At 45.4% G+C, this 27,206-nt stretch overlaps 3 protein-coding genes and 3 non-coding genes across 6 annotated transcripts in view; 5 read left to right on the top strand and 1 right to left on the bottom strand.

Annotated features, from left to right (window-relative positions):
• Positions 1 to 2,322: 2,322 nt before the first annotated feature.
• LOC121841093 (solute carrier family 25 member 39-like) lies at positions 2,323 to 3,613 on the top strand. Its single transcript, XM_042307361.1, has 3 exons — positions 2,323 to 2,409; positions 2,531 to 2,611; positions 2,727 to 3,613. The coding sequence occupies exons 1-3, from the start codon at positions 2,340 to 2,342 to the stop codon at positions 2,843 to 2,845; spliced, it is 270 nt and encodes an 89-aa protein (XP_042163295.1). The 5' UTR covers positions 2,323 to 2,339; the 3' UTR covers positions 2,846 to 3,613.
• Positions 3,614 to 3,981: 368 nt separating this feature from the next.
• Positions 3,982 to 8,677, top strand: LOC112234092 (60S ribosomal protein L3). The gene is given in 9 exon segments (XM_024402081.2): positions 3,982 to 4,131; positions 4,771 to 4,963; positions 5,242 to 5,410; positions 5,823 to 5,958; positions 6,223 to 6,409; positions 7,431 to 7,458; positions 7,460 to 7,787; positions 8,087 to 8,206; positions 8,550 to 8,677. Coding segments are annotated over 9 exon segments (1,209 nt in total). The 5' UTR covers positions 3,982 to 4,128; the 3' UTR covers positions 8,595 to 8,677.
• On the top strand, positions 6,022 to 6,115 carry LOC112234131. Its single transcript, XR_002950855.1, has one exon. It is a non-coding gene; the product is annotated as a small nucleolar RNA U83B (small nucleolar RNA).
• On the top strand, positions 7,267 to 7,350 carry LOC121841143. Its single transcript, XR_006080156.1, has one exon. It is a non-coding gene; the product is annotated as a small nucleolar RNA U83B (small nucleolar RNA).
• On the top strand, positions 8,336 to 8,463 carry LOC112234130. The gene has a single exon (XR_006080154.1). It is a non-coding gene; the product is annotated as a small nucleolar RNA SNORA54 (small nucleolar RNA).
• An 11,871-nt stretch (positions 8,678 to 20,548) lies between the features above and the next one.
• Positions 20,549 to 27,206, bottom strand: part of LOC112258896 (voltage-dependent calcium channel gamma-2 subunit-like) — a 79,783-nt gene continuing 73,125 nt past the window's right edge. The window contains exons 3-4 of the mRNA XM_042307558.1: positions 25,591 to 25,731; positions 20,549 to 21,667 (exon numbers count right to left, since the gene is read on the bottom strand). Coding sequence (XP_042163492.1) covers positions 21,135 to 21,667; positions 25,591 to 25,731 — 674 coding nt within the window. The 3' untranslated portion in view covers positions 20,549 to 21,134. The remainder of the gene's footprint in view (positions 21,668 to 25,590; positions 25,732 to 27,206) is intronic.

Here is a 27,206-nt window from a genome sequence, read left to right as displayed (position 1 = left end):
GAGATAGAACATTTAGGAAACGCTGACATCATTTTCAGTTTATAACCTGTGAACAAATGTGTATGTGGGAGTACTCTCTTGAATTAAACGCTGTTACCTGACTTTTAAGACCGGGGCTCCGTCCATTCTTATAAAATATTGGGTCTTACAATCCCATAGAATGCATTGACAGAGTAATTAATTCTGATTGGGAAACAATACAAAGAAATGTAGATTCCTTTAACAATACATGCTGGACAGAGACCACTATATTACTCCCTCTTCATGAATGCTGGACAGAGACCACTATATTTCCCCTTTTAGACACTTCATGTCTTGAGCCATGCTGGACAGAGACCACTATATTACTATGTCTTCATGAGCCATGCTGGAGCCATGCTGGACAGAGACCACTATATTACTCCCTCTTCATGAGCCATGCTGGACAGAGACCACTATATTACTATGTCTTCATGAGCCATGCTGGACAGGACCACTATATTACTCCCTCTTCATGAGCCATGCTGGATAGAGACCACTATATTACTATGTCTTCATGAGCCATGCTGGACAGAGACCACTATATTACTCCCTCTTCATGAGCCATGCTGGATAGAGACCACTATATTACTATGTCTTCATGAGCCATGCTGGACAGAGACCACTATATTACTCCCTCTTCATGAGCCATGCTGGATAGAGACCACTATATTACTATGTCTTCATGAGCCATGCTGGACAGAGACCACTATATTACTCCCTCTTCTGAGCCATGCTCTTCATGAGCCATGCTGGACAGAGACCACTAGACCTCTTCATGAGCCATGCTGGATAGAGACCACTATATTACTCCCTCTTCATGAGCCATGCTGGACAGAGACCACTATATTACTCCCTCTTCATGAGCCATGCTAGAGACCACTATATTACTATGTCTTCATGAGCCATGCTGGACAGAGAGACCACTATATTACTGGACAGAGACCCCTCTTCATGAGCCATGCTGGACAGAGACCACTATATTACTCCCTCTTCATGAGCCATGCTGGACAGAGACCACTATATTACTCCCTCTTCATGAGCCATGCTGGATAGCATGAGACCACTATATTACTCCCTCTTCATGAGCCATGCTGGACAGAGACCACTATATTACTCCCTCTTCATGAGAGCTATATTACTATGTCTTCATGAGCCATGCTGGACAGAGACCACTATATTACTCCCTCTTCATGAGCCATGCTGGACAGAGACCACTATATTACTCCCTCTTCATGAGCCATGCTGGATAGAGACCACTATATTACTCCCTCTTCATGAGCCATGCTGGACAGAGACCACTATATTACTCCCTCTTCATGAGCCATGCTGGACAGAGACCATTATATTACTCCCTCTTCATGAGTCATGCTGGACAGAGACCACTATATTACTCCCTCTTTCATGCTGGACAGAGACCACTATATTACTCCCTCTTCATGAGCTGGACAGAGACCATTATATTACTCCCTCTTCATGAGCCATGCTGGACAGAGACCACTATATTACTCCCTCTTCATGAGCCATGCTGGATAGAGACCACTATATTACTATGTCTTCATGAGCCATGCTGGACAGAGACCACTATATTACTCCCTCTTCATGAGCCATGCTGGACAGAGACCACTATATTACTCCCTCTTCATGAGCCATGCTGGACAGAGACCACTATATTACTCCCTCTTCATGAGCCATGCTGGACAGAGACCACTATATTACTCCCTCTTCATGAGCTATGATGGACAGAGACCATTATATTACTCCCTCTTCATGAGTCATGCTGGATAGTGAGACCACTATATTACTCCCTCTTCATGAGCCATGCTGGACAGAGACCACTATATTACTCCCTCTTCATGAGCTATGATGGACAGAGACCATTATATTACTCCCTCTTCATGAGCCATGCTGGACAGAGACCACTATATTACTCCCTCTTCATGAGCCATGCTGGATAGAGAGACCAGTATACAGTATCAACAGTACCACCCCATACATACCTGATACATTGGGCAACATTCATAGCCATCTGAGGGGACCTTGCAGCAGGTGTTTCCCTCCTTACACACCTCTCCACCTGGGCAATCATCAGCAGAGACCTGGGCCAGCAGAGACCTAGGCCAGACTATTGATAATTGATAACAGGTGGACCCCTGGTTAAAGCCTGTTTTTAGTGTTTCACCTGTCTAGTTACATAACGTACTGCTGATCAATAGATCAGGGGTAAGTTATGTTGATTTCACTGGGTATTGCTCTTGATTTCACTGGGTATTGCTTATAGAGAGTGTGTCTATTGTTTTCTGTCCCAGGTGGCTGCCATCATGACTCTACCTTTTGACGTGGTGAAGACACGAAGACAGATCCAACTGGGAGAGATGGAGACACTGGGAGGTGTGTAATTACAGGGTCTTATGTACTCATATGGCCATTCACGTCTGAAATCGTATTTTATCCTCTCTGATAGAACATAGGATTGCCCACTAAATCTCTGTCTTTCTCCCCTTCCTCCTAGTCCCTGTGAAGAATCACACATCCACATGGCATATCATGAGGGGAATTTGGGCTGAATCGGGATACAGGGGGCTCTTTGCAGGTAAGTCCAAAGGATATATAAAAAGTATATATTTGCAATGCCTGAAGCGCTGTTATAGTAAGCAGTCTGAATGGAGGACTAAATCAGGTAAATTGTTTCTCTTTATCCCCCTCAGGTTTCCTACCCAGGGTGATCAAAGTTGTCCCAGCCTGTGCTGTCATGATCAGCACCTATGAGTTTGGGAAAATCTTCTTCCAGAAGATAAACCTTGACCGGGAGCAACAGGCCTGCTGAGGGGCTGTGTGTGGAGAAGCAGGGTTGGCTACCTTCTTCTGGGGCAGAATGGGAAGAGACTATTAGCAGCAGCCAATGCACAGGCTTTTTGTCTGTTTTCTAGCCCTTTCTATTGGCCCACAGGGAGGCTACTCCTACAACTGTGAATACTGTCATAAGTGTATCCATGAATGTGTCCATTAGTTAAATTCAGAACTGTGGGGGAACGGCCCTGTGACCTGGCTTATTCAGACTTTAGCATGCTTTCCTTGCACGCTAAAAGGTGTTCATATTTGCTAGTACAGCCCCCTGCTGTTCATACCTGGGAGAACACTTCTAACAACAACCCTAAAAAAACTGCATGCAAAGTAATCCATTCAATCAAGACCTTCCCTTCAACTAGTAGCCCAGACCAAATGCATGGCTGAGCTGAGATGAGTGGATATTCTTAATGTAGCATTCTCTCATATTGATTTGTCATCTGACCAATGGTAGCCTACTATTCAATGTCCATTTTTGTGATGGGAACAAATACCAGGTGGGTTACCATGGCTCATTCCCCTAGGATGAGAACTGGGTTTTATGAGTTAATTTGGTACATGTTATTCAATCAACTGAAATACTTCAGACAAAACAGCTGGCAAATTGACTGTGCTATCTAAAAGGGGTTGACATACTTTTTATTTATATTTTTACATGATTGAATGTGTGCAGGTTTTCTGTTGATCCATTTCAGACCTGGGCTGAGTCAATATAGTTTTTTGAAGAACGTTCATTAGATTTTTTTTTCAGCATTTCAGAAAGATCTGAGTTCTACTAACTAGGCTACTGGACTGAACTGAGTTGTTGCCTTGATCTTCAATTTGTGTGTTTATTATTTCTTGTGTACCTTACATGGATGTATAGACTGTTTTATATGCTGTGACTGGTTTTACTGTTGTTGTTTTTTATTCAGTCAGAGGGATATAGATCATCTAACAGAATGCCTAATTGGATTCAAAGAAATGTTAATTATTTTTTATTTCACCTTTATTTAACCAGGTAGGCTAGTTGAGAACAAGTTGAGATGGACAGTTGTAAAATAAAAAAGGTGTTGCACCAATCACAAGAGCTTTTGCCTTATCTATTAGCTGATGCATTTGTGGTACAGTGGAATTGTAGATTTTGAAGCAAGCGTTTGTACAGCAGGAAGGCGGAGCCATGATGCTGGTTGGCGACGTTAATCACGTGATGGGTCACGTCTTTGTATAAATACCAAACATCCCCCTTACATAGGCCTCTTTTTCAAACGGCTCTGAGACAAAATGGTGAGTTCGTCTTTCTTATTTGAGACTTGCGGTTTCAATCCGTTTTGCATCTTCTTAAACCTTATGTTCCCCCTCTAAGTCAATAGGTAAGATGTGTCTAGCTGTAATTAATACAGTTGTATGATGTTAGACCTTACCATAATAACATGGTCTTAGATTATTACAGAATGACTGTATGAAGTAATCGTTGGCATACTGGTAGTTTAAAATGGCTGATCCACTGAGGCCTAGCATGCTTCGTTACTCAAATACATGTTAAATAGATATTTTGTAACGTTAGTTCACAATCAAACTGGTTTAAAACTGACAACGTGCTAGTTAAATTTCTACTGTTTTATAACGGGCTTTACCTTATGAGGCCTGACCCATTAGCCCGCCCAACAGTAGCTAGTCAAGGTCCTCCGAACCTCTAACGACTACCGTTACATGTTTATTCCAAGACTCTGTTTACATCCTTCAGTTGGGATTTATTTAGTGAGGTTGCATTGAATATGGGTGACGAGTCCCTCGACGGGCGGACAGAATGGTTGGCCTCGTGCTGTTCCTGTTCAATGTCGAGTTCTGACATACTGACTCCAGTGCGTTCATATAGTTTTGTATGCCTCATGGACAATGTGCTGAATTGCGTTGTCTTTACAGTCCCACCGTAAATTTTCGGCTCCCCGCCACGGATCCTTGGGTTTCCTGCCCCGTAAGAGGAGCAGACGTCACCGTGGTAAGGTGAAGAGTTTCCCCAAGGATGACCCCAGCAAGCCAGTCCACTTGACTGCCTTCCTTGGCTACAAGGCTGGCATGACTCACATCGTGCGTGAAGTCGACAGACCTGGCTCAAGTGAGTATTTGGCTTCATTCTGTTTTGTTTAATTGACTGGGTGAATATTGCTGTGGGATTTATGAATACATAACCAAGCCATATTAGTTTCGGTCTTGCATTAGTGTTTGTCGTTTTTTTCTGCCTGTGATGATCCCCTCGACGGGCGGACATATTGGGTCTAACCCTTGATGAATGTCGAGCACTGAGCGCAGTCGTTGAGCATTGACATTATGCAATATCAGTCTACCGTGGAACTCCTGTATTACTAACCTTCATACCTGACTATTTTCCTACAGAGGTGAACAAGAAGGAAGTGGTTGAGGCTGTGACCATTGTGGAGACTCCTCCCATGGTTGTAGTCGGTGTTGTGGGTTATGTCGAGACCCCCCGTGGCCTGCGTTCCTTCAAGACCATCTTCGCTGAGCACATCAGTGATGAGTGCAAGCGTCGCTTCTACAGGAACTGGTGAGTCATTATACACATGAAAAAGAATAGATATTTAAACAAACATTTTGACTATTGGTTGGATAGTGTATAATTACGTTTAAATATGAGCTTTGAAGCATGTTGCTCGACATATAAAACATGTGGTGTTTCAGTGAGTCTTAACATCTGGTGCCCCCCTGGTGGCAGCTCCGCTCGGGTGCCTCGTGACCTGATGAGCTCCCGGCTCCTCTGGCCGGTGGAAAGCGCTTCTTAGAAACCGCGCCATGAGCCGAAAACCCTTCTGAAGCTGTAACTGCCCCCTTCGCCCCTGTGAAGGCTGGGCGAGCAGCTGAGTACAGTGTTCTTCCGCTGGCCCCTGGGGTTATGAAGGACCTGTGCCAACCCGTGTGCCTCTTCTCCCCTACCCTCCGGTCACGCTGCATGCTCTCAGGTACAAGTCCAAGAAGAAGGCCTTCACAAAGTACTGCAAGAAGTGGCAGGATGACGATGGCAAGAAGCAGCTGGAGAAGGACTTCGCCTCCATGAAGAAGTACTGCCAGGTCGTCCGTATCATCGCCCACACGCAGGTGAGTCTGAGCAGGATAGAATACGCTCCCTGCAATGCCACAGTTTAAATGAATCAGATCTCCCTTTGTCTGTGACGAGACCACGGAACACAGCGTCAGGCATGACGTCCGACACGCATGAGGATACATTCCATGCTGCCTTCCTTCTGAGACCCTGGATCACGTTTAACCCAATTTTGGGTTGAACACATGGTGTTTGTACTAGCTATACTGGTCCTTGTCCCAGGACTAGAAGGCTCAACTGCCTCTCTCCTCCCCCTCCAGATGAGGCTGCTGCCCCTGAGGCAGAAGAAGTCCCACTTGATGGAGGTGCAGCTCAATGGAGGCTCCATCTCTGACAAGGTGGACTGGGCCCGTGAGAAGCTGGAGCAGTCTATCCCCATCACCAATGTCTTCACCCAGGATGAGATGATCGACGTCATCGGTGTCACAAAGGGTCACGGATACAAAGGTATGTGTCTTAACCTCTAGTGACTCCCCATCCCGCATGAATGGGCTTAATCATCCACTGACACTAATTAGCATAACGCAGTGGACATAAATATTCCTATTCATGAAAGGTGAAATATATTGAGACCCAGCTTAGCCTTTTAATCACCCTGTCATCTCAGATTTTCAAAATATGTTCTATAGCCAAAGCTAGACAAGCATTTGTAAGTTTATCGATAGCATAGCATTTTGTCCAGCTAGCAGCAGGTGACTTTGTCACGGAAATCAGAAAAGCAATCAAATTAAGTCGTTTGATTTTGAGCTTTGGATGTTTTCACTCACGACACTCTGTTAGATAGCCAATGTTCCTTTAATCCAAAAATATTATTTTTGTAGGTGAAATATCTTCGTTTCAACCGGGACTGGTGGCTTCTTAGTAGGATAGAGAGAAACAATGGCCTTATTTGTCCTTTACGCACCAAACACTGAGAGACTTCAGCTGACCACTGACGCAATGTTGACGTTCAGGCCCATTTTTCAAAATAAAAGCCAGAAACAATGTATTGTGACACTAGACACATTAGGAAGCCATAGAAAAAGTAACCTGGTTGATAGCCCATTCACTGCTCAATAGGAACGCAGAGCCTTCTAAATAAGAGTCCCTTCCTGTTTGGATTTTTCTCAGGCTTTCGCCTACAACATCAATTCTGTTATAATCTCAGACAATCTTTTTACAGTTTAGGAAACAGAACTCCAATCTTAGGCTGTCAATTATATGCATATTCTAGCATCTTGTCCTGACAAAATATCCCGTTTACTACGGGAACGTTATTTTTCAAAAATGAAAATACTTCCCTCTAGTCAGAAGGTTAAGGGCTTTGTGTGTGAGACCACGGAACACTGCGTCAGGTATGGTGTCTGACACGCATGAGGATGCATTCCATGTTGCCTTCTGAGACCACAACCCACTAATGACTAGTTAACCAAGCTTCAGTTATTCATGCCAAGTCCTCAGGTACTAAACATTGAAATTTCCCCATTAGGTGTCACCAGCCGTTGGCACACAAAAAGCTCCCCGTAAGACTCATCGTGGTCTGCGTAAGGTGGCCTGTATCGGTGCCTGGCATCCCTCCCGTGTGGCCTTCTCCGTGGCCCGCGCTGGTCAGAAGGGCTACCACCACCGCACAGAGATCAACAAGAAGATCTACAAAATCGGCCAGGGCTACCACACCAAGGACGGCAAGCTGGTGAAGAACAACGCCGCCACCGAGTACGATCTGTCCAACAAGAGCATCACCCCTTTGGGTGGCTTCGTCCACTACGGAGAGGTGACCAATGACTTTGTCATGCTGAAGGGCTGCACAATTGGAGTCAAGAAGAGGGTGCTAACCCTGCGTAAGGTGAGGAAAGAGAATTCCATCTTATGCATGCTTATTCCAATGCATTGTCAGTTGGCATTTAGGTACTTATAGGTTGGCTGAACTGAATAGGTACATATTAAATACGGGTAGTTCCCTCCATGGGCCGATGAAACTAATGGCCGTGTGCTGGCCCTGTTGCATGTAGAGTTCTGGCGTGTATTGACTTTAGGGCATTTGTTTCATACCAGATGGACAATGCGCTAAATGTTGTCCTGTCTGGCCCGTTAAAGGAATGCATCACTAATCTGTATATTTAAAATATTTGCTGCTTTTTTCAGTCTCTGTTGGTGCAGTCCAGCCGTCGTGCCACGGAGAAGATCGACCTGAAGTTCATCGACACCACCTCCAAGTTTGGCCACGGCCGCTTCCAGACAGTGGAGGAAAAGAAGGCTTTCATGGTGCGTTCAATTTCCATGACATTTACTTTTCTCTTGTCTTCACTCTGTTTCACAAGTCCCCTGGATCAATGTAGTGGACCCACTAGTTCACATACAAGCGGCATTGCAGCTCAGTCCCCTATGCCCATAGTGCACTTATCGTAACCTGGTTCACTCTTGGTATGAATTTGGGTTCCATTCAGGTGCTAGATCAAACTTCAGTGAGGCAGGGAGCGGCATCCTTTTTGCTGTTCCCTGTTCACTCTCTGGGAACATCACCCCTGGAGCCACAGATGGTGTAGAGGCTGCTTATTAAACTCTGTTTATGCATTGTCACTGACCACTTGTCCTTTTTTGTCTACAGGGACCACTCAAGAAGGACCGCATTGCCAAGGAAGAGACTGCTTAAATGTTGTCCTCTAGCTCTGTCTGGTGGTATGAGTCCTCATGCTGCACTGCGGAGTTGTTGAATAATAAAACAAGTGAAAAGCCCTTTCTCGTTTCTTATGATATGCATAATCTCACTCTTTAATCTGAGGCTGTGGCCTATGTGGGCCCAGCAAATTGAGTTCTTGTATTTGAGTCAATGCATGAATTTGTTCAACAAAAAATGACTTGCTTATTTGCTAAATGTGGCTTGATCAATTTGAGTCTTGATAAGTAGGACAGTTGACAGCCAAGCGGCCTTCAGGGAAATTTGACTAGATTATTTTTGTCACAAAGTCATGTAGCTATTATTTGTACCACCTATTGTCTGACACAAAGACAACTGAACAGATGCACATAACTGACCTACCCCTTAAGACTTGCGTTCGACTGCCTTTAATTCACATTTCTGTGAATTTAGTCACGTTGACCACTAGGTTAAATAATGCAGTTCAAAATTGAGGCAATTCACTATTTTTATAGTCTATTTTGGCTGTGTACTGCCTGACGATCAGCCCTCGTGGGCAAGAATAGTTCCACACTTGTTCCAAACTTGTCAAGGTCTACGTGGCTCATGAAATAAGCTGCAGATGACAGCTCGATGAATAATGAAAACAGCAGCTGTGGTTGATTAGTACAGTTCAAGGCTATAGATGGGTTGTGAATCTCATGACTGCATGCGTAGTTACACTGCAAGATTGTAGAAATGCTCTGCTAAAATCATTTTTGTGCAAATGGGAGTTTAGTCGGGGTAACATCCTGGCACTTATTCCATCGACACAGTGACTGGACTATTGTGATATGGCCTGCTGCTGCAGGCTGTCTGGGCTTTCAAGGGAAAGAACACTGCAGTCCAGAGCGCACTAATCAGGATGATGGTATGTCAAGATAAATTCCTTGTCCAATTTAGACCATTGCTTTGCATGAATGTGAAAGTATACAGCCACATGTCTTTCTAAATGCAAGTAATTTTCCATTCAGCCAACTGGCTATACGAAGTGTACAGAACATTAACACCTATTGAGTTGCACACCCTTTTGCCCTCAATAGCCTCAATTTGTTGGGTCGGGAATGTTTTCGCTTGTGGCAACTTTGGCACAATGTCACTGGCGGAACGGGTGGAGGATGAGTAGATACCTCGGATAGGGGGGAGTGAGGCCTAAGACTGTTTTATAAGTAAGCATCAATCAGTGGGTCTTGTGACAGGTATACAGAGATGACCCGTTTACAGAGAGTGTCCTATAAGGAGCATTGTTGGCAATTCTGATGGCCGAATGGTAAACATCTAGCCACCCGAGAGCACCCTTACCTGCCGATCTATCAATGACGTCTCTGTAATCTAGCTGGGGTAGGATGGTCATCCCAGTCGGTTAGTTTGACAGCTGAGGTGAAAGAGTGATTACGATAAAGGAAACCAAGTCTAGATTTAACCTACATACACCTGCAGCTTTGGTATGTGCTGAGAGAACGACAGTGCACCGTCCTTAGGGTACTTCCTTGGTGACAGGCAGTGGCTGAGACAGCAGAGATTGACTTTATACACTGCACTCTTTGAGAGAGGTAGTTAGCAAACCAGGCCAAAGACCCCTCAGACACCAATAGTCCTTAGCCGGCCCACAAGAATGGAATGGTCTACCGTATGAAAAGCTTTGGCCAAGTCAATAAAAAAAGCAGCACAATGTTGCTTAGAATCAAGGGCAGTGGTGACACACCCATAACCTGAGCGGAAGCCAGATTGCATACTTGAGAGAATACTATAAACATCAAGAAAGCCAGTCAGTTGATTATTGACAGGTTTATCCAACAGTTGGCTGGAAGTCCATTGGGTGGTGGACCATTCTTGATACACACAGGAAACTGTTGAACATGTAAAAACCCAGCAGCATTGCAGTTCTTGACACAAATTGGTGCGCCTGGCACATACTACCATACCCTGTTCAAAGGCACTTAAATATTTTTTCGTGCCCGTTCACTATCTGAATGGCACACATACACAATTCTTGTCTCAATTGTCTCAAGGCTTAAAAATCATTCTTTAATGATTTCACAAGTTACATCAATAAGGGAGCATAGCTTTCACCTGGTCAGTCTGTCATGGTAAGAGCAGGTGTTCCTAATGTTTTGTACACTCTGTGTATGTCCATGTGTTCTACCCATATTTGGCTTCAGTACAGAGCTCACCTAGCTCTATACAGCAATTAAGCCTTCCACTCAAAAGTGCTTTCACCTCCACTTCAGCAGGTAATGAGGAGGACCCCGAGGGCCTCGCACTCCATTTAGACGTCCCTCACGTCTCCCGCTATACATCTCTGCATAATACAGTATTCTGCACCCTTTGCAAAAAAATTGATTTTCAGAAGGATTTTCAAGGTCCTTATTTCCTATTAACTTAAAGATGTCCTCCAGTGATTTTTAAACTTTTCCTGTGAAGGTGATATCCCAAGTATAAAGACAGTAAAGTACACACAGTAAAGGGTAAACAAATATGTTTTGATTAAAATAGTGTTTTTTAGACACAACTGCAAACTACCAGGAGGAGGTCATTCAAGGAGTTGGTTTGATGGGAAGTCCATTGGCTCGAGGAGCAATAGAGAACACCCCCACTTGTGCCGTGTCAGACATACCTGGACCACCTATTGAGATGTGCCTTTTGTTAAATAAATCAGGTATTCTATGAGGTGAGAATGAGACTGGAGTGTTACTTTAAGTCTTTGGAGCATTGTTCACACAATAGCACATTTCAGTTTTTCAAAACTTTCCCCAACGGAAGCATTTCTCGTCGTTGAGGTCAAGGAGGGGAAACAAATCCCAAAGAATGTGATATGAACATGATGCATCCACTGAAAGAAGTGATACAGTGTCTGGAGGGAGAGTCATGGACATGGCATGTGTTGTGTAATAATAACCTCCAGAGGCACTGACCCTCACTGCAGCTCAAGCACAGATACGTCCAGTCCCAACACCTACAGCACTCTTATACACAATATCACTTCTTTCTCCAAATCTGTCAGTAACACTGTAAAACGCAGAACTAATTACTCCCTGCCTTTCTAATGGAGGTGAGGTCAACTGTTCAGCCTCTTTCTGGAAGAATCTCTCCATCTGCTCTGAAGTACCTTCTCAGGGCTTTATCAATTATGAAACAGCACATTTCTGCCTCTGATATTTTTCTTTTTACTACCCCTTTTTTTTACCCAAATTCGAAACAAGAAATAAGACAAAAAAAAACAGAAATCTTGAGCAGGCATAACTATTCACCCTGCCAAAGGCAATACTTTGTAGAGCCACCTTTTTCAGCAATTACAGCTGCAAGTCTCTTGGGGTATGCCTCTATAAACTTGGCACATCTAGCCACTGGGATTTTTGCCCATTCTTCAAGGTAAAACTGCTCCAGCTCCTTCAAGTTGGATGGGTTCCGCTGGTGTACAGCAATCTTTAAGTCATACAACAGATTCTCAATTGGATTGAGGTCTGGGCTTTGACTAGGCCATTCCAAGGCATTTACATGTTTCCCCTTAAACCACTCAAGTGTTGCATTAGCAGTATGCTTAGGGTTATTGTCCTGCTGGAAGGTGAACCTCCGTCCCAATCTCAATTCTCTGGAAGACTGAAACCAGAATGCCAAGAATGTCCCTGTATTTAGCGCCATCCATCATTCCTTCAATTCGGACCAATTTCCCAGTCCCTGCTGATGAAAAACATCCCCACAGCATGATGCTGCCACCACCAGGCTTCACTGTGGGGATGGTATTCTTGGGGTGATGAGAGGTGTTGGGTTTGCGCCAGACATAGCATTTTCCTTGATGGCCAAAAAGCTACATTTTAGTCTCATCTCACCAGAGTACCTTCTTCCATATGTTTGGGGAGTCTCCACATGTCTTTTGGCGAACACCAAACGTATTTGCTTATTTTTTCTTTTAGCAATGGATTTTTTCTGGACACTCTTCCGTAAAGCCCAACTCTGTGGAGTGTACGGCTTAAAGTGGTTCTATGGACAGATACTCCACTCTCCGCTGTGGAGTTTTGCAGCTTCTTCAGGGTTATCTTTGGTCTCTTGGTTGCCTCTCTGATTAATACCCTCCTTGCCTTGGCAGGTTTGTTGTGGTGCCATGTTATTTCAATTTTTTAATAATGGATTTAATGGCGCTCCGTGGGATGTTCAAAGTTTCTGATATTTTTTTATAACCCAACCCTGATCTGTACCTCTCCAGAACTTTGTCGCTGACCTGTTTGGAGAGCTCCTTGGTCTTTATTGTGCCGCTTCCTTGGTGGTGCCCCTCGCTTAGTGGTGTTGCAGACTCTGGGGCCTTTCAGAACAGTTGTTATATACTGAGATAATGTGACGCTTAGATTGCACACAGGTGGACTTTATTTAACTAATTATGTGACTTCTGAAGGTAATTGGTTGCACCAGATCTTATTTAGGGACCTCATAGCAAAGGGGGTGAATACATATGCACGCACCACTTTTCCGTTTTACATTTTTTTGAATTTTTTGAAACAAGTAATTTTTTTCATTTCACTTTACCAATTTTGAGTATTTTGTGTATGTCCATTACATGAAATCCAAATAAAAATCCAGGTTGTAATGCAACAAAATAGGAAAAACACCAAGGGGGATGAATACTTTTGCAAGGCACTGTAGTTACAGTCTTGTCTCATTGTTGCAACTCCCGTACGGACTCGGGAGAGGCAAAGGTCAAGAGCTGTGTGTCCTCTGAAACACAAACCAACCAAACCACACTGCCCACTTAACCCAGAAGCCAGCCACACCAATGTGCCAGAAGAAACACTGCATGTGCACCTGGTGACCGTGTCAGAGTGCACTGCACCCAGCCCACCACAGGAGTCGCTAGTGTGTGAAGGGACAAGGACATCCCTGCCGGCCAAACCCTCTCCTAACCCGGACGACGCTGTGTGCCGCCCCATGGGTCTCCCAGTCACGGCTGGCTGCTACAGAACCTGGACTCGAACCCAGAATCTCTAGTGGCACAGTGGTCTAAGGCACTGCATCACAGTGCTAGCTGTGAGGCCCATGGGGAGACCCTTCCTCTGCTCTTCTACTGTAATGATGTTTTATTATTTTTTCAACTGGTGTGTTATGTAGGTTTGTCTCAGATAGCCTGGTATGTAATTGTAATGCCAGTCAGAGGAATAAGGTTGTTTGTTGTTTTCCTGGGCTGGACTGGGCTGGGGCTTTGGGCCTGGAGCAGTGGAACCTGCAGTCCAGTACAGTGGGTCCGGGCCCCAGGCCTGAGGCAGCAGCTGTTAGTAGTGGGACTGGAGCCATCTAGCCAGGGAGCATGCTGAGACAGGAGAGAGTAGGGCCAAGCATTGTGTGAGTGTGTGTGTTTGTGCATGCTCGTGTGCCTGTGTGTAGGTTTGTGAGGGGTGTCCTGGCCTGGGCCTGGCAGATAGGCTGGCAGAGAGTCAGTGTTGTCCTGCAGGGTGAGGGAACTGACTGCGCCACTATGGCAGGAAGTCTGGCAGCCAGGGAGACAGACCATCAGGGAGGACCTCACACTCAGGTCTCATGGAGAGGATATGGTCAGGAGTCTGTCTGTCTGAAGGAGGCCCTGACTCCCCCGTCCCTCATCCAGCAGGTAATAGTGGGACAATACAGTACAATATTTCAACATGCTGAAACATGAACGGTTGAAGACAGTTGAAGAATAAAATATGGAATCTCATTAGTAGATGGCGGATCACAAATCATGCACCTATATACAGTGGGGAGAACAAGTATTTGACACATTGCCGATTTTGCAGGTTTTCCTACTTACAAAGCATTTGGAGGTCTGTAATTTTTTATCATAGGTACACTTCGACTGTGAGAGACAGAATCTAAAACAAAAATCCAGAAAATCACATTGTATGATTTGTAAGTAATTAATTTGCATTTCATTGCATGACGTAAGCATTTGATACATCAGAAAAGCAGAACTTAATATTTGGTACAGAAACCTTTGTTTGCAATTACAGAGATCATATGTTTCCTGTAGTTCTTGACCAGGTTTGCACACACTGCAGCAGGGATTTTGGCCCACTCCTCCATGCAGACCTTCTCCAGATCCTTCAGATTTCGGGGCTGTCGCTGGGCAATACGGACTTTCAGCTCCCTCCAAAGATTTTCTATTGGGTTCAGGTCTGGCCACTCCAGGACCTTGAGATGCTTCTTACGGAGCCACTCCTTAGTTTCCCTGGCTGTGTGTTTCGGGTCGTTGTCATGCTGGAAGACCCAGCCACGACCCATCTTCAATGCTCTTACTGAGGGAAGGAGGTTGTTGGCCAAGATCTCGCGATACATGGCCCCATCCATCCTCCCCTCAATACGGTGCAGTCATCCTGTCCCCTTTGCAGAAAAGCATCCCCAAAGAATTATGTTTCCACCTCCATGCTTCACGGTTGGGATGGTGTTCTTGGGGTTGTACTTATCCTTCTTCTTCCTCCAAACACAACGAGTGGAGTTTAGACCAAAAAGCTCTATTTTTGTCTCATCAGACCACATGACCTTCTCCCATTCCTCCTCTGGATCATCCAGGTGGTCATTGGCAAACTTCAGACAGGCCTGGACATGCGCTGGCTTGAGCAGGGGGACCTTGCGTGCTCTGCAGGATTTGAATCCATGACGGCGTTGTGTTACTAATGGTTTTCTTTGAGACTGTGGTCCCAGCTCTATTCAGGTCATTGACCAGGTCCTGCCGTGTAGTTCTGGGCTGATCCCTCACCTTCCTCATGATCATTGATGCCCCACGAGGTGAGATCTTGCATGGAGCCCCAGACCGAGGGTGATTGACCGTCATCTTGAACTTCTTCCATTTTCTAATAATTGCGCCAACAGTTGTTGCCTTCTCACCAAGCTGCTTGCCTATTGTCCTGTAGCCCATCCCAGCCTTGTGCAGGTCTACAATTTTATCCCCGATGTCCTTACACAGCTCTCTGGTCTTGGCCATTGTGGAGAGGTTGGAGTCTGTTTGATTGAGTGTGTGGACAGGTGTCTTTTATACAGGTAACGAGTTCAAACAGGTGCAGTTAATACAGGTAATGAGTGGAGAACAGGAGGGCTTCTTAAAGAAAAACTAACAGGTCTGTGAGAACCGGAATTCTTACTGGTTGGTAGGTGATCAAATACTTATGTCATGCAATAAAATGCAAATTAATGACTTAAAAATCATACAATGTGATTTTCTGGATTTTTGTCTCTCACAGTTGAAGTGTACCTATGATAAAAATTACAGACCTCTACATGCTTTGTAAGTAGGAAAACCTGCAAAATCGGCAGTGTATCAAATACTTGTTCTCCCCACTGTATATGAAAGGCATGTGTGGTTGCAAAATGTCATATTGTTTCACTTCTGTTTTCAGTCTCTGTTGGTGCAGTCGAGCCATCTTGCCCTGGAGAAGATCGACCTTAGGTTAATCGACAACATCTCCAAGTTTGGCCACGGCCGTTACCAGTGGAGGAAAAGAAGGAGTTCATGGTGCATTTTAGTCTAATGTCTCTTTACTTTCAACGTTTAGAGGCAGTGGGTCACAATCATACAATCCCTTATGGGGACCAGAAGGACTGACTGGGGACTTTGACAAGCTTAGTGACAACCGCAATGTGGACATCATGAGAGACAATTTCACTGCTGCTATTTGATCAATGTTGTATTATTATCTTTAAGATATTCACAATCAAATAATAGTGACAGGGGGTACCTTGTAAGCCCAGTTCTGACAAAAAGGCAATATTTGATGATAGCCTTCAGACATTTAGAGGACAGCTGTAACGAGAATACCTAAGGCCTTAGCCTGAGCTTGCCAGAATAGACTGCAGCTCCAATGCACCCATGCACTGTGGCATCAGTATTCCAAGCCCGTTCCCATGGACACAGCTTTCCTTTCTTCCCCAAGCTTATAGGAGCAGGAGTGCCCTTCCTCCCTGCATGAAGTACTGCCTCTCACCACCAGAGTGCAGGATATGTAGGATATCATGGACCATTTCCTCCACTGCCTTAAAAAGAAATCCCTGTCATGCTGTCTAGTGGTTCTACTGTTTCTTTATGAGGAACCTGTTTCTTTTCAACAACTGTTTCTTCATGAGGAACCTGTTTCTTTTCTGCTACTGTTTCTTTGAGGAACCTGTTTCTTTTCTGCTACTGTTTCTTCATGAGGAACCTTTTTCTTTTCTGCTACTGTTTCAAATGTTTTTGTGAAAGTACATGTCTTGTAGAGGAGCCATGCCTAGCTATCTGTAGCCTCACCTCCCCCTGACCCCAAAATAACCTAGGTGAGCGCAGTCAGCAACTCTCTAGTCAGCATAAACAAGAGGCCATCTCTCTCTCTCTCTCTCTCTCTCTCTCTCTCTCTCTCTCTCTCTCTCTCTCTCTCTCTCTCTCTCTCTCTCTATCTCTCTCTCTCTCTCTCTCTCTCTCTCTCTCTCTCTCTCTCTCTCTCTCTCTCTCTCTCTCTCTCTCTCTATCTGTCTCTCTCTCTCTCTCTCTCTCTCTCTCTCTCTCTCTCTCTCTCTCTCTCTCTCTCTCTGTCTTGTACAGCTAACCTTGCGGGGTCACTCTTCAGCTGAACAGTTTCCAGCCTTCTCTTGCAGTGGCCTTTTCGTTGGGGATAAGAGGCGAGTCTTCAGGTGATGTGCCTGACGGTCCCATGGGGTGCTCTGTCCCAGGACACTGGCTGCTAAAGTCAGATAAAGGTCATTGTTGATTTGATTCGAGGTTATGTAACCTTGGAGACTGCTGTACTTAGACACAAAGACAGCCCAGAGAAGATGATGGTCTCTTAGTATTCCCAGCCTATGATGCGAACTGTGTAGCCGGTGCCTTGCTCCCCTCTCACTGCGGTGGGTGCGGAGAGTTAACCCTCCATGACGTCCCCATGGAATGTCCAACTCTGTTAGCCTGCCAAGAAAGAACTTGACTCTTCAAGGGCACGTCTAGCCACTCCAGACTTGAACTCTCCACTGTCAGGATGGGGAGACGGGGATAGAGGGATGAAGAGAGGATGGCTGTTGAAGCCACAGGGAATCCAGTGGTAAGGAGCTCATTAGGAGTGTGGCCCACAAATGCATCTTCCCCCGCAGTGAGATGGGACTCTTGTATGGACGGACACCATCGCCACACTGTCAATTAGATTTCAGTGATGTCAACAGCACTTCCCTCCTTTCATCACATATCCTGCATTCTAAGACAGAGAGAGAGAGAGAGATAAATAGAGAGGGAGGGATGAGGAGGGAAGGAGAGAAAGAGGGAGAGAGATGTTCTGCATTCATGAGAGAGCAAGCTAAAACAACAGAAGAGACAGAGAACATAGAGAGACAGACAGAGAGAGAGCGAGAAGAAGAGGAAAGAGATGAGAAAGTAGAGGAGAGGGGCATATAAGCAAGAAGAGGCATGGTGATAGCAAGAACAAAACAAAGTGTAAGTCAATGGGGGAAGATGGGTTGGAGAAGGGAGGAGATAGTATGTGAGTGTGTAAGTCACAGAGGGATAGAGAATGAGAGATTGTGCAGGAGAGGCAAATTAAGGACAAGCATGTTAGCCAGACAAGATGGAGGAAGTGAGAGAGGGAGGGACAGAGATAGAGATGGAAGAGAGAGGAAGAACGTCCATTCCCAAAACATAAAAAACTGACGTGTGTGTGTGTGTGGCTAGTAGGATTCAATGTGTCTTCATGGTAATGTCAGAATCTCCTCTCCTCCATTTAGGATTTTATGTAATCCAGCCTTGTAAAATGGCTGCTCTTTATGAATTCTAAATAAAAATGCCTATACTGTACATAAAAAAGCCTTATTCATTCAGAGTGCTTCGTGGACACATCCTTAGACAAATTTATGGAGAGAAGCTTTTGTCAGTGAACTCAGATAATACAGTGAATCAAGATCTCAGCACTTTGTCTAATAGAAACAGTTTGGGGTCTTTTTCTTTTCCCCATGAACCTGCTGAACCTTTAATTTGAATAGATTTGGAGCCCAAAAAGATTGCAGATGGCTCATTGCTCCCACACTGCACAGACATCACAAAGTTAGTGCTAGTAGTAAAATACAATAATTAAAAGGGATTCTGCTGTCCGAGCATCAGGGGGAAACTGGTTCCACCATTGGAGTAATGGGACAGAGAAGGGCTTTGACTGGCCTGTGCGGGAGCTGATCCCACACTCTTCATTGGCTCTCCTGGAGACACATTTCATGAGCCATGCTGGACAGAGAGACCACCATATTACTCCCTCTTCATGAGCCATGCTGGACAGAGACCACTATATTACTCCCTCTTCATGAGCCATGCTGGACAGAGAGACCACTCTATTGCTCCCTCTTAATAAAAAATACACAAACACAGCCAGTGTTGCCACACCCTCAGACCCTTTGGTTCCACTCAGAGGGCTGCTATTACGTGTCTGCCTCACACACTCACGTGTGCTCGCATAAACACACACACGTTCATGCTTGCACACACACACACACACACACACACACACACACACACACACACACACACACACACACACACACACACACACACACACACACACACACACACACACACACACACACACACACACACACACACACACACACGCTCTCACCTCATTGCAGAGAAAAAGGGGTGCATCAGGTCCTGAAAGTGATGCTTTTAGGGCTGTCGTGTGGAAGGGTGTCGTATATCATTTCTACATGGATAGCTCCACCTACAGAGTCCTGGTTTTATTGCAAACCTGTGTTCCTTTTCCAGGAATGTCATGTCCTAGAAAGACACCATGTGGTGATGTGTCTTATGTGCTGTTTTATCTTTACAATCATGGTTTCTCCCATTCTGTAGCCTGAAGACAGAAACATGCTTGTTAACACAAGTGTAGAGAGTAGAGACACACAGAGAGACAGTGTGAGAGTGTATTAGAAACATAGAACTATGGTGTTAAGTGTAAGGATACAGTAGGTTAGAGACACAGTGAAACAGGCTGATTTGTTCTCCCTAGGATTGGTATTTTATTCATCAGGACTTGATGCATCCAAGTAAAGGATCATTCGGTTTTGGCACCTTTAAAGATTTCATTTTCAATTTGAACAACACATTGAAAATCAAAAGAAACAAAGAAATGACTAAGGCTGTGTGAATTTGAAAAATAAAATACATACATATACATACATATATATATATATATATATTTATATAAAGAATTAAACCAAACCATTTAAAAAAAATCTGTTTTTGTTCAATGTTGATTGTTTGGTTTCTTTCACAAAAGCATAAGATAAAATGAAGATAAAATGAAGTAAATAAAAAAACATATGAGAGAAAATACTCATGAAACATAACTAGTTTCAATGTTAGCGTCATCACTTTTTCCCCTTCTAATTATCATTATCCTTTAAAACTTAAGTTTTAAAAGAGCAGATTTGCTGTAATTTTATAGCATGCATTTAATTTCAGAAAATTTGATTCACTTAGCTTCTCTTGTACTATTTCATATTTATCTTGTTGCTTGCCTTTTACGCAAGTATTTATTGTTGTATTTGGCGTCCTCTTCTTTTCCTCCCCCTCTCCTCCTTCCCTTTTCTTCGAGAAGTCGCGTTTGGAGTCTTTTTTTCTTGGTTTGAACTTTGACCCCATTGTTGTTGTTGGTGGTTTCTCTTGAGGGGTTCAACACTCCCATGACACCTCCCCAAAAATGACACCCCATGACCACCCCCCCCGCCCCCCCAACCCAAAAACAAAGCGAACAGGGACTCAGAAAAAGGCGAGAGGGTTCTATTAAAATAATCTCTATTTTTCTACTGTTGACTGAGTGCGTCTGTCCCTCATCATGTCTCAGCAGCTCCGTAGTGTAGTGTACCTACAGCACATTCTCTGGCTCTGTCATCCTTCCAGCAGATCCTAAAAGAGTCTTTTCTCGTGTTACCAACAGCACTTACTTTAGTTTACTTGTTGTTTTTTTCTTCTTCAGTAAAGTCTGTATCTCTTGATTATTAACTTAATCATTTATTTATAAATGTAATACACATATAGTACCTTTGTTAGAGTTTACAGACTGGGCGAATTCTTACTGAACCCCAAGCTGCAAAAATTCACAGTTTTAATACAGAAAATAAATAAATGAATAAATATGACAACAAATCAGAGGCATATGGCAGGTGGTATGATGGGAAAGTACAGCAGCATGTTGCACCACCAAAACTGTGGAGCCAAACTGGCAAAACCGAAAGGTTATGAAATCATGAATCAAATTTAAATCAAAACCCTCCCTTTCAGTGCTCCACCCTCATCACCCATCCCCACCCATTAAAATGACTCAGTCTCTAAGGACAATCTGCCCCATTCTCCCAGTACAACCATTTACTCCAAAGGAACCCAACAAACCCCTTTAGACTCTCTCAACAATGGTAGATGGGAAAATCATGCAGTTGAATGAAATAAAATCATCAATCTCTATAAAGATGGAAACTCATCCTGGCCATTGGTATATTAGAGACCTGGGTGGGGGCCTCCCTGCCTTCGCTCCCCCGGGCTCTGCTCTCAGGGCTCCCTCATACTGGTGTGGTGCGGCGGTTGGCTGTGTTGGTGTTGGCCGAGTCTTTTTCCTTCTGAATACAGTTGTGGACCTGCAGGAAGGTATGGTCCCTCTCCGAGTTGAAGGTGGCGGTCGGCGTGCCCCCGGCCTTCAGGGTGTCCCGGGGCAGCGTGTACATGGAGATCTCTGTAGAGGGTAGCGCGCTGAAGCCCTTGAGGCCCACAGGCGAGGTGTCGCGGGAGTGCGAGGGGTCTGTGGACCGGGAGGAGGAGCGCGAGCGGCGTCGGTAGCGGTAACGGTAGGATGGGATGCGTGTGATGGCCGAGGCCTGGAGGTAGTCGGCAGCCCTGGCCCCTGCCCGGAGCTGCCGATGGCGGTCGATGAACATGTGGGCTGCCAGGACGCCCACCATCTCGGCCATTATGAAGGACAGGGCTCCGAAGTAGAAGGACCAGCCGTAGGAGTAGCTGTTCTTCTTCGAGTCGCTCTTAGAGGGGTCCCCTGCGTTGGCTGATATGTACACGATGATGCCGATGATGTTGCTCAGGCCTGAGGGAGGAGGGGGGGGAGAGTTGGGGAGTTGGAGGGGCGAGATGAGAGAACAGAGGAATTATGCAATTGGTTAAGACAGGATATATACCTTTTCTAGGCATACCACATACACAGTAGTCTGAGTGCATCTATCCACCACAGTGAATACGCCATTACCAAGACAAACCTTTTCAGACAAGTACCACAGACTCACCAAAGGATAATGTACATACATACTGTACTTCTCACTCTCAAAAATATGACTGAATACGAACCAGAAATATGACCCAAGCCAGAGCCCCTGCCCTTATAGTGTTTAAGAACAAAGACTGAGATCCTCAGTCAGATCAGTTGGGACAGCACACAACATGATCATTCATCTGATTCACATAGGGATCACATCCTATGATAGGGATAATATTCATATACTCATATACACTGAGAGTACAAAACATTAGGAACACCTTCTCTTTCCATGACATAGACTGACCAGGTGAATCCAGGTGAAAGATATGATCCCTTATTGATGTCACTTGTTTAATCCACTTCAATCAGTGTAGATGAAGGAGAGGAGACAGGTTAAAGAAGTATTTGTAATCCTTGAGACAGTTGAGACATGGATTGTGTGTGTTCCATTCAGAGGGTGAATGGGAAAGACCACATACTGAAGTACCTTTGAATGGGGTATGGTAGTAGGTGCCAGGCGCACCGGTTTGAATGTTTCAAGAGCTACAGCGCTGCTGGGTTTTTCACACTCAACAGTTTCCTCTGTGTATCAAGAATGATCCATCACCCAAGGGACCAGCCAACATGACAGAACTGTGGGACTCACTGGAGTCACCATGGGCCAGAATTCCTGTAGGACACTTTCGACATCTTGTAGAGTCCATGCCCCATCAAATTGAGGCTGTTCTGATGTTGATGATGTCTAATGTTTTGTACACCTAGTTTATATATATCTACTTTAACTGTAGCGTTTAGTCACAGAGAGAGAGAAGTGTGTGACTTAGTAGAGCTGGGATGATGGATCATTGGGAAAGTATGTCAGGGACACCATATTTATAGAGTTGAATCCCAATGGGTAGCTTCTAGCCCAGCACCCAGATCAGGAGAAAATAAGTGGATAAAGAGGGAAGAATAGAGTGCGTGACTTGTGGCTGCTGCTGAGTGGAGGCTGAGAGCTGACTGAGGAGTTGCAGTACTGGGGATGACCAGCAGAGAGAGAGAGACTGCTTGTGCACTGCACCTTAGACAGGATTAGTCAACAGTCTCTTCTTTGCTGGACTTACATCCATCTGCACAACTGTTCTATGTAAGTGAACATTGCATTTTAGTATAACATTGCATTTTAGTGACTAAAAAGTAGTGACTGAAAACATTTGCATTTGTGTACGCTTTGTATCAATGAAACCAAATCATTTAAAGCTAGTCTCCCTAATTTAACCCCTACTATCCCTCTCCACCATAGTAACTGTTTCTCTCTTTCTTTTTCTCAGTCTTCCTTCCTCTCTTCCTCTACCTGCCCTAGATACACACCCCTTCCTCTCTCTCTTCCCCTCTCTTCTCCTCTCTCTTCCTCGCTCCTCTCCTCTCTCTTCCTCTCTCTTCTCCTCTCTCTTCCTCTCTCTTCTCCTCTCTTCCTCTCTCTTCCTCGCCCTTCTCCTCTCTCTTCCTCTCTCTTCTCCTCTCTCTTCCTCTCTCTTCCTCTCTCTTCCTCTTCTCCTCTCTCTTCCTCTCTCTTCTCCACTCTCTTCCTCTCTCTACCTCTCTCTTCTCCACTCTCTTCCTCTCTCTTCTCCTCACTCTTCCTCTCTCTTCTCAACTCTCTTCTCCTCTCTCTTCCTCTCTCTTCCTCTCTCTTCTCCACTCTCTTCCTCTCTCTTCTCCTCTCTCTTCCTCTCTCTTCCTCTCTCTTCCTCGCTCTTCTCCTCTCTCTTCTCCTCTCTCTTCTCCTCTCTCTTCCTCTCTCTTCCTCTCTCTTCTCCACTCTCTTCCTCTCTCTTCCTCTCTCTTCTCCACTCTCTTCTCCTCTCTCTTCCTCTCTCTTCCTCTCTCTTCTCCACTCTCTTCTCCTCTCTCTTCCTCTCTCTTCCTCTCTCTTCTCCACTCTCTTCTCCTCTCTCTTCCTCTCTCTTCCTCTCTCTTCTCCCTCTCTTCTCCACTCTCTTCCCCTCTCTTCTCCTCATTCTTCCTCTCTCTTCTCCGCTCTCTTCCTCTCTCTTCTCCACTCTCTTCCTCTCTCTTCTCCACTCTCTTCTCCTCTCTCTTCCTCTCTCTTCCTCTCTCTTCTCCACTCTCTTCTCCACTCTCTTCCCCTCTCTTCTCCTCTCTCTTCCTCTCTCTTCCTCTCTCTTCTCCACTCTCTTCTCCTCTCTCTTCCTCTCTCTTCCTCTCTCTTCTCCCCTCTCTTCTCCTCATTCTTCCTCTCTCTTCTCCGCTCTCTTCCTCTCTCTTCTCCACTCTCTTCCTCTCTCTTCTCCACTCTCTTCTCCTCTCTCTTCCTCTCTCTTCCTCTCTCTTCTCCACTCTCTTCTCCACTCTCTTCCCCTCTCTTCTCCTCTCTCTTCCTCTCTCTTCCTCTCTCTTCTCCACTCTCTTCTCCACTCTCTTCCCCTCTCTTCTCCTCTCTCTTCCTCTCTCTTCCACTCTCTTCTCCACTCTCTTCCCCTCTCTTCTCCTCTCTCTTCCTCTCTCTTCCTCTCTCTTCTCCACTCTCTTCTCCTCTCTCTTCCTCTCTCTTCCTCTCTCTTCTCCACTCTCTTCTCCTCTCTCTTCCTCTCTCTTCCTCTCTCTTCTCCACTCTCTTCTCCACTCTCTTCCCCTCTCTTCTCCTCATTCTTCCTCTCTCTTCTCCGCTCTCTTCCTCTCTCTTCTCCACTCTCTTCCTCTCTCTTCTCCACTCTCTTCTCCTCTCTCTTCCTCTCTCTTCCTCTCTCTTCTCCACTCTCTTCTCCACTCTCTTCCCCTCTCTTCTCCTCATTCTTCCTCTCTCTTCTCCACTCTCTTCCTCTCTCTTCTCCTCATTCTTCCTCTCTCTTCCTCACTCTTCTCCTCTCTCTTCCTCTCTCTTCTCCACTCTCTTCCTCTCTCTACCTCTCTCTTCTCCACTCTCTTCTCCTCTCTCTTCCTCTCTCTTCCTCTCTCTTCTCCACTCTCTTCTCCACTCTCTTCCCCTCTCTTCTCCTCATTCTTCCTCTCTCTTCTCCGCTCTCTTCCTCTCTCTTCTCCACTCTCTTCCTCTCTCTTCTCCACTCTCTTCTCCTCTCTCTTCCTCTCTCTTCCTCTCTCTTCTCCACTCTCTTCTCCACTCTCTTCCCCTCTCTTCTCCTCATTCTTCCTCTCTCTTCTCCGCTTTCTTCCTCTCTCTTCCTCTCTCTCTTCCTCTCTCTCTTCTCCTCTCTCTTCTCCTCACTCTTCCTCTCTCTTCTCCTCTCTCTTCTCCGCTGTCTTCCCCTCTCTCCTCCTCTCTCTTCCTCTCTCTTCTCCACTCTCTTCCTCTCTCTTCTCCTCTCTCTTCCTCTCTCTTCCTCTCTCTCTTCCCCTCTCTTCTCCTCACTCTTCCTCTCTCTTCTCCTCTCTCTTCTCCGCTCTCTTCTCCTCTCTCTTCTCCTCTCTCTTCTCCTCTCTCTTCCTCTCGCTTCCTCTCTCTTTTCCACTCTCTTCTCCTCACTCTTCCTCTCTCTTCTCCTCTCTCTTCTCCTCTCTCTTCCTCTCTCTTCTCATCTCTCTTCCTCTCTCTTCTCATCTCTCTTCTCCACTCTCTTCTCCTCACTCTTCCTCTCTCTTCTCCTCTCTCTTCTCCTCTCTCTTCTCATCTCTCTTCCTCTCTCCTCCTCTCTCTTCCCCTCTCTTCTCCTCTCTCTCTTTCTCTCTCTCTTCCTCTATCTTCCCCTCTTTTGTCCCCTCTCTCTCTTCCTCTCTCTCTTCCTCTCTAGACTCACCTGCAGACACAAAGAAGATCCCTGCGCTGAGGATGATGTTGTGGCGTGACTTGTAGAACTCGCTGGCAGCTATACACAGGCCTCCCATGAAGAGCAGGATGACACTGAGGATGGGGAAGATGCTGGAAGCTCGCACCGCACCTGAGAACAGATAGAGGACAGGAGAGGAGGAAAATAAAAGAGAGGGGGGGGTTATAGAGGGATAGAGAAGAAGAGAGAGATAGGTTAAATAAAATGTTAAATATAGAGAGAGAGATAGGAGAGGAAGAATAAGAGCGGGGAACAGTGAAAAATGAGGGAGAGAGAAGAGAGAATGTAAATTAGACTCCCAACATCAGCTCCCTATCTGAGCCACATCATAATCAACACTCCATCAGAGCTGTGAAAGTCTTGATCAACACCAGCCAGTGAGTGTATCCCCTCAGTGAGCCTCAGTTACCCAACTTTATGTAATCACGCCACCTGACTACACACAACACAACACTCAGTTAGCACACACAGCTCCCCAGATTGGAGCGTTGCATTACACCATGTCATGTAGTGCAAATGACATGAACTCCACCAGAGCTCCAGGGGCCTAGCCTGTGGGGTAATGGGGGGCGAAGCTCTTCAAACCAAGCTCACGTCCTTGGCTGATACTGGTACGGAAGACAGAGCAAGAACAGAAGGGTTGAGGTACGGAAGACAGAGCAAGAACAGAAGGGTTGAGGTACGGAAGACAGAGTTAGAACAGAAGGGTTGTACTGATGACAGAGTTAGAACTGAAGGGTTGAGGTACTGATGACAGAGTTAGAACAGAAGGGTTGAGGTACTGATGACAGAGCTAGAACTGAAGGGTTGAGGTACGGAAGACAGAGCAAGAACAGAAGGGTTGAGGTACTGATGACAGAGTTAGAACAGAAGGGTTGAGGTACTGATGACAGAGTTAGAACTGAAGGCTTGAGGTACGGAGGACTGAGTTAGAACTGAAGGGTTGAGGTACTGATGACAGAGTTAGAACAGAAGGGTTGAGGTACTGATGACAGAGTTAGAACAGAAGGGTTGAGGTACTGATGACAGAGCTAGAACTGAAGGGTTGAGGTACGGAAGACAGAGCAAGAACAGAAGGGTTGAGGTACTGATGACAGAGTTAGAACAGAAGGGTTGAGGTACTGATGACAGAGTTAGAACTGAAGGCTTGAGGTACGGAGGACAGAGTTAGAACTGAAGGGTTGAGGTACTGATGACAGAGTTAGAACAGAAGGGTTGAGGTACTGATGACAGAGTTAGAACTGAAGGGTTGAGGTACGGAAGACAGAGCAAGAACAGAAGGGTTGAGGTACTGATGACAGAGTTAGAACAGAAGGGTTGAGGTTCTGATGACAGAGTTAGAACTGAAGGGTTGAGGTACGGAAGACAGAGCAAGAACAGAAGGGTTGAGGTACTGATGACAGGCTATAACAGAAAGGTTGAGGTACTGATGACAGAGTTAGAACTGAAGGGTTGAGGTACTGATGACAGAGTTAGAACTGAAGGGTTGAGGTACGGAAGACAGAGTTAGAACTGAAGGCTTGAGGTACTGATGACAGAGTTAGAACTGAAGGGTTGAGGTACTGATGACAGAGCTAGAACTGAAG

Source organism: Oncorhynchus tshawytscha, linkage group LG27, assembly GCF_018296145.1.
Source record: "Oncorhynchus tshawytscha isolate Ot180627B linkage group LG27, Otsh_v2.0, whole genome shotgun sequence".
In the NCBI taxonomy this organism is placed as follows: Eukaryota; Metazoa; Chordata; class Actinopteri; order Salmoniformes; family Salmonidae; genus Oncorhynchus; species Oncorhynchus tshawytscha.
Note: the sequence above shows the minus strand (reverse complement) of the source record. Positions and strands in the feature narration are given on the sequence as shown.

Bases quoted from the DNA above. Each gene is read 5' to 3' on its own strand.
- LOC121841093 (XM_042307361.1), top strand. From the start codon at position 2,340: ATGACTCTACCTTTTGACGTGGTGAAGACACGAAGACAGATCCAACTG. The intron at 2,410-2,530 runs GTGTGTAATTAC...CCTTCCTCCTAG, and splicing joins AGAGATGGAGACACTGGGAG to TCCCTGTGAAGAATCACACA. The intron at 2,612-2,726 runs GTAAGTCCAAAG...TATCCCCCTCAG, and splicing joins ATACAGGGGGCTCTTTGCAG to GTTTCCTACCCAGGGTGATC.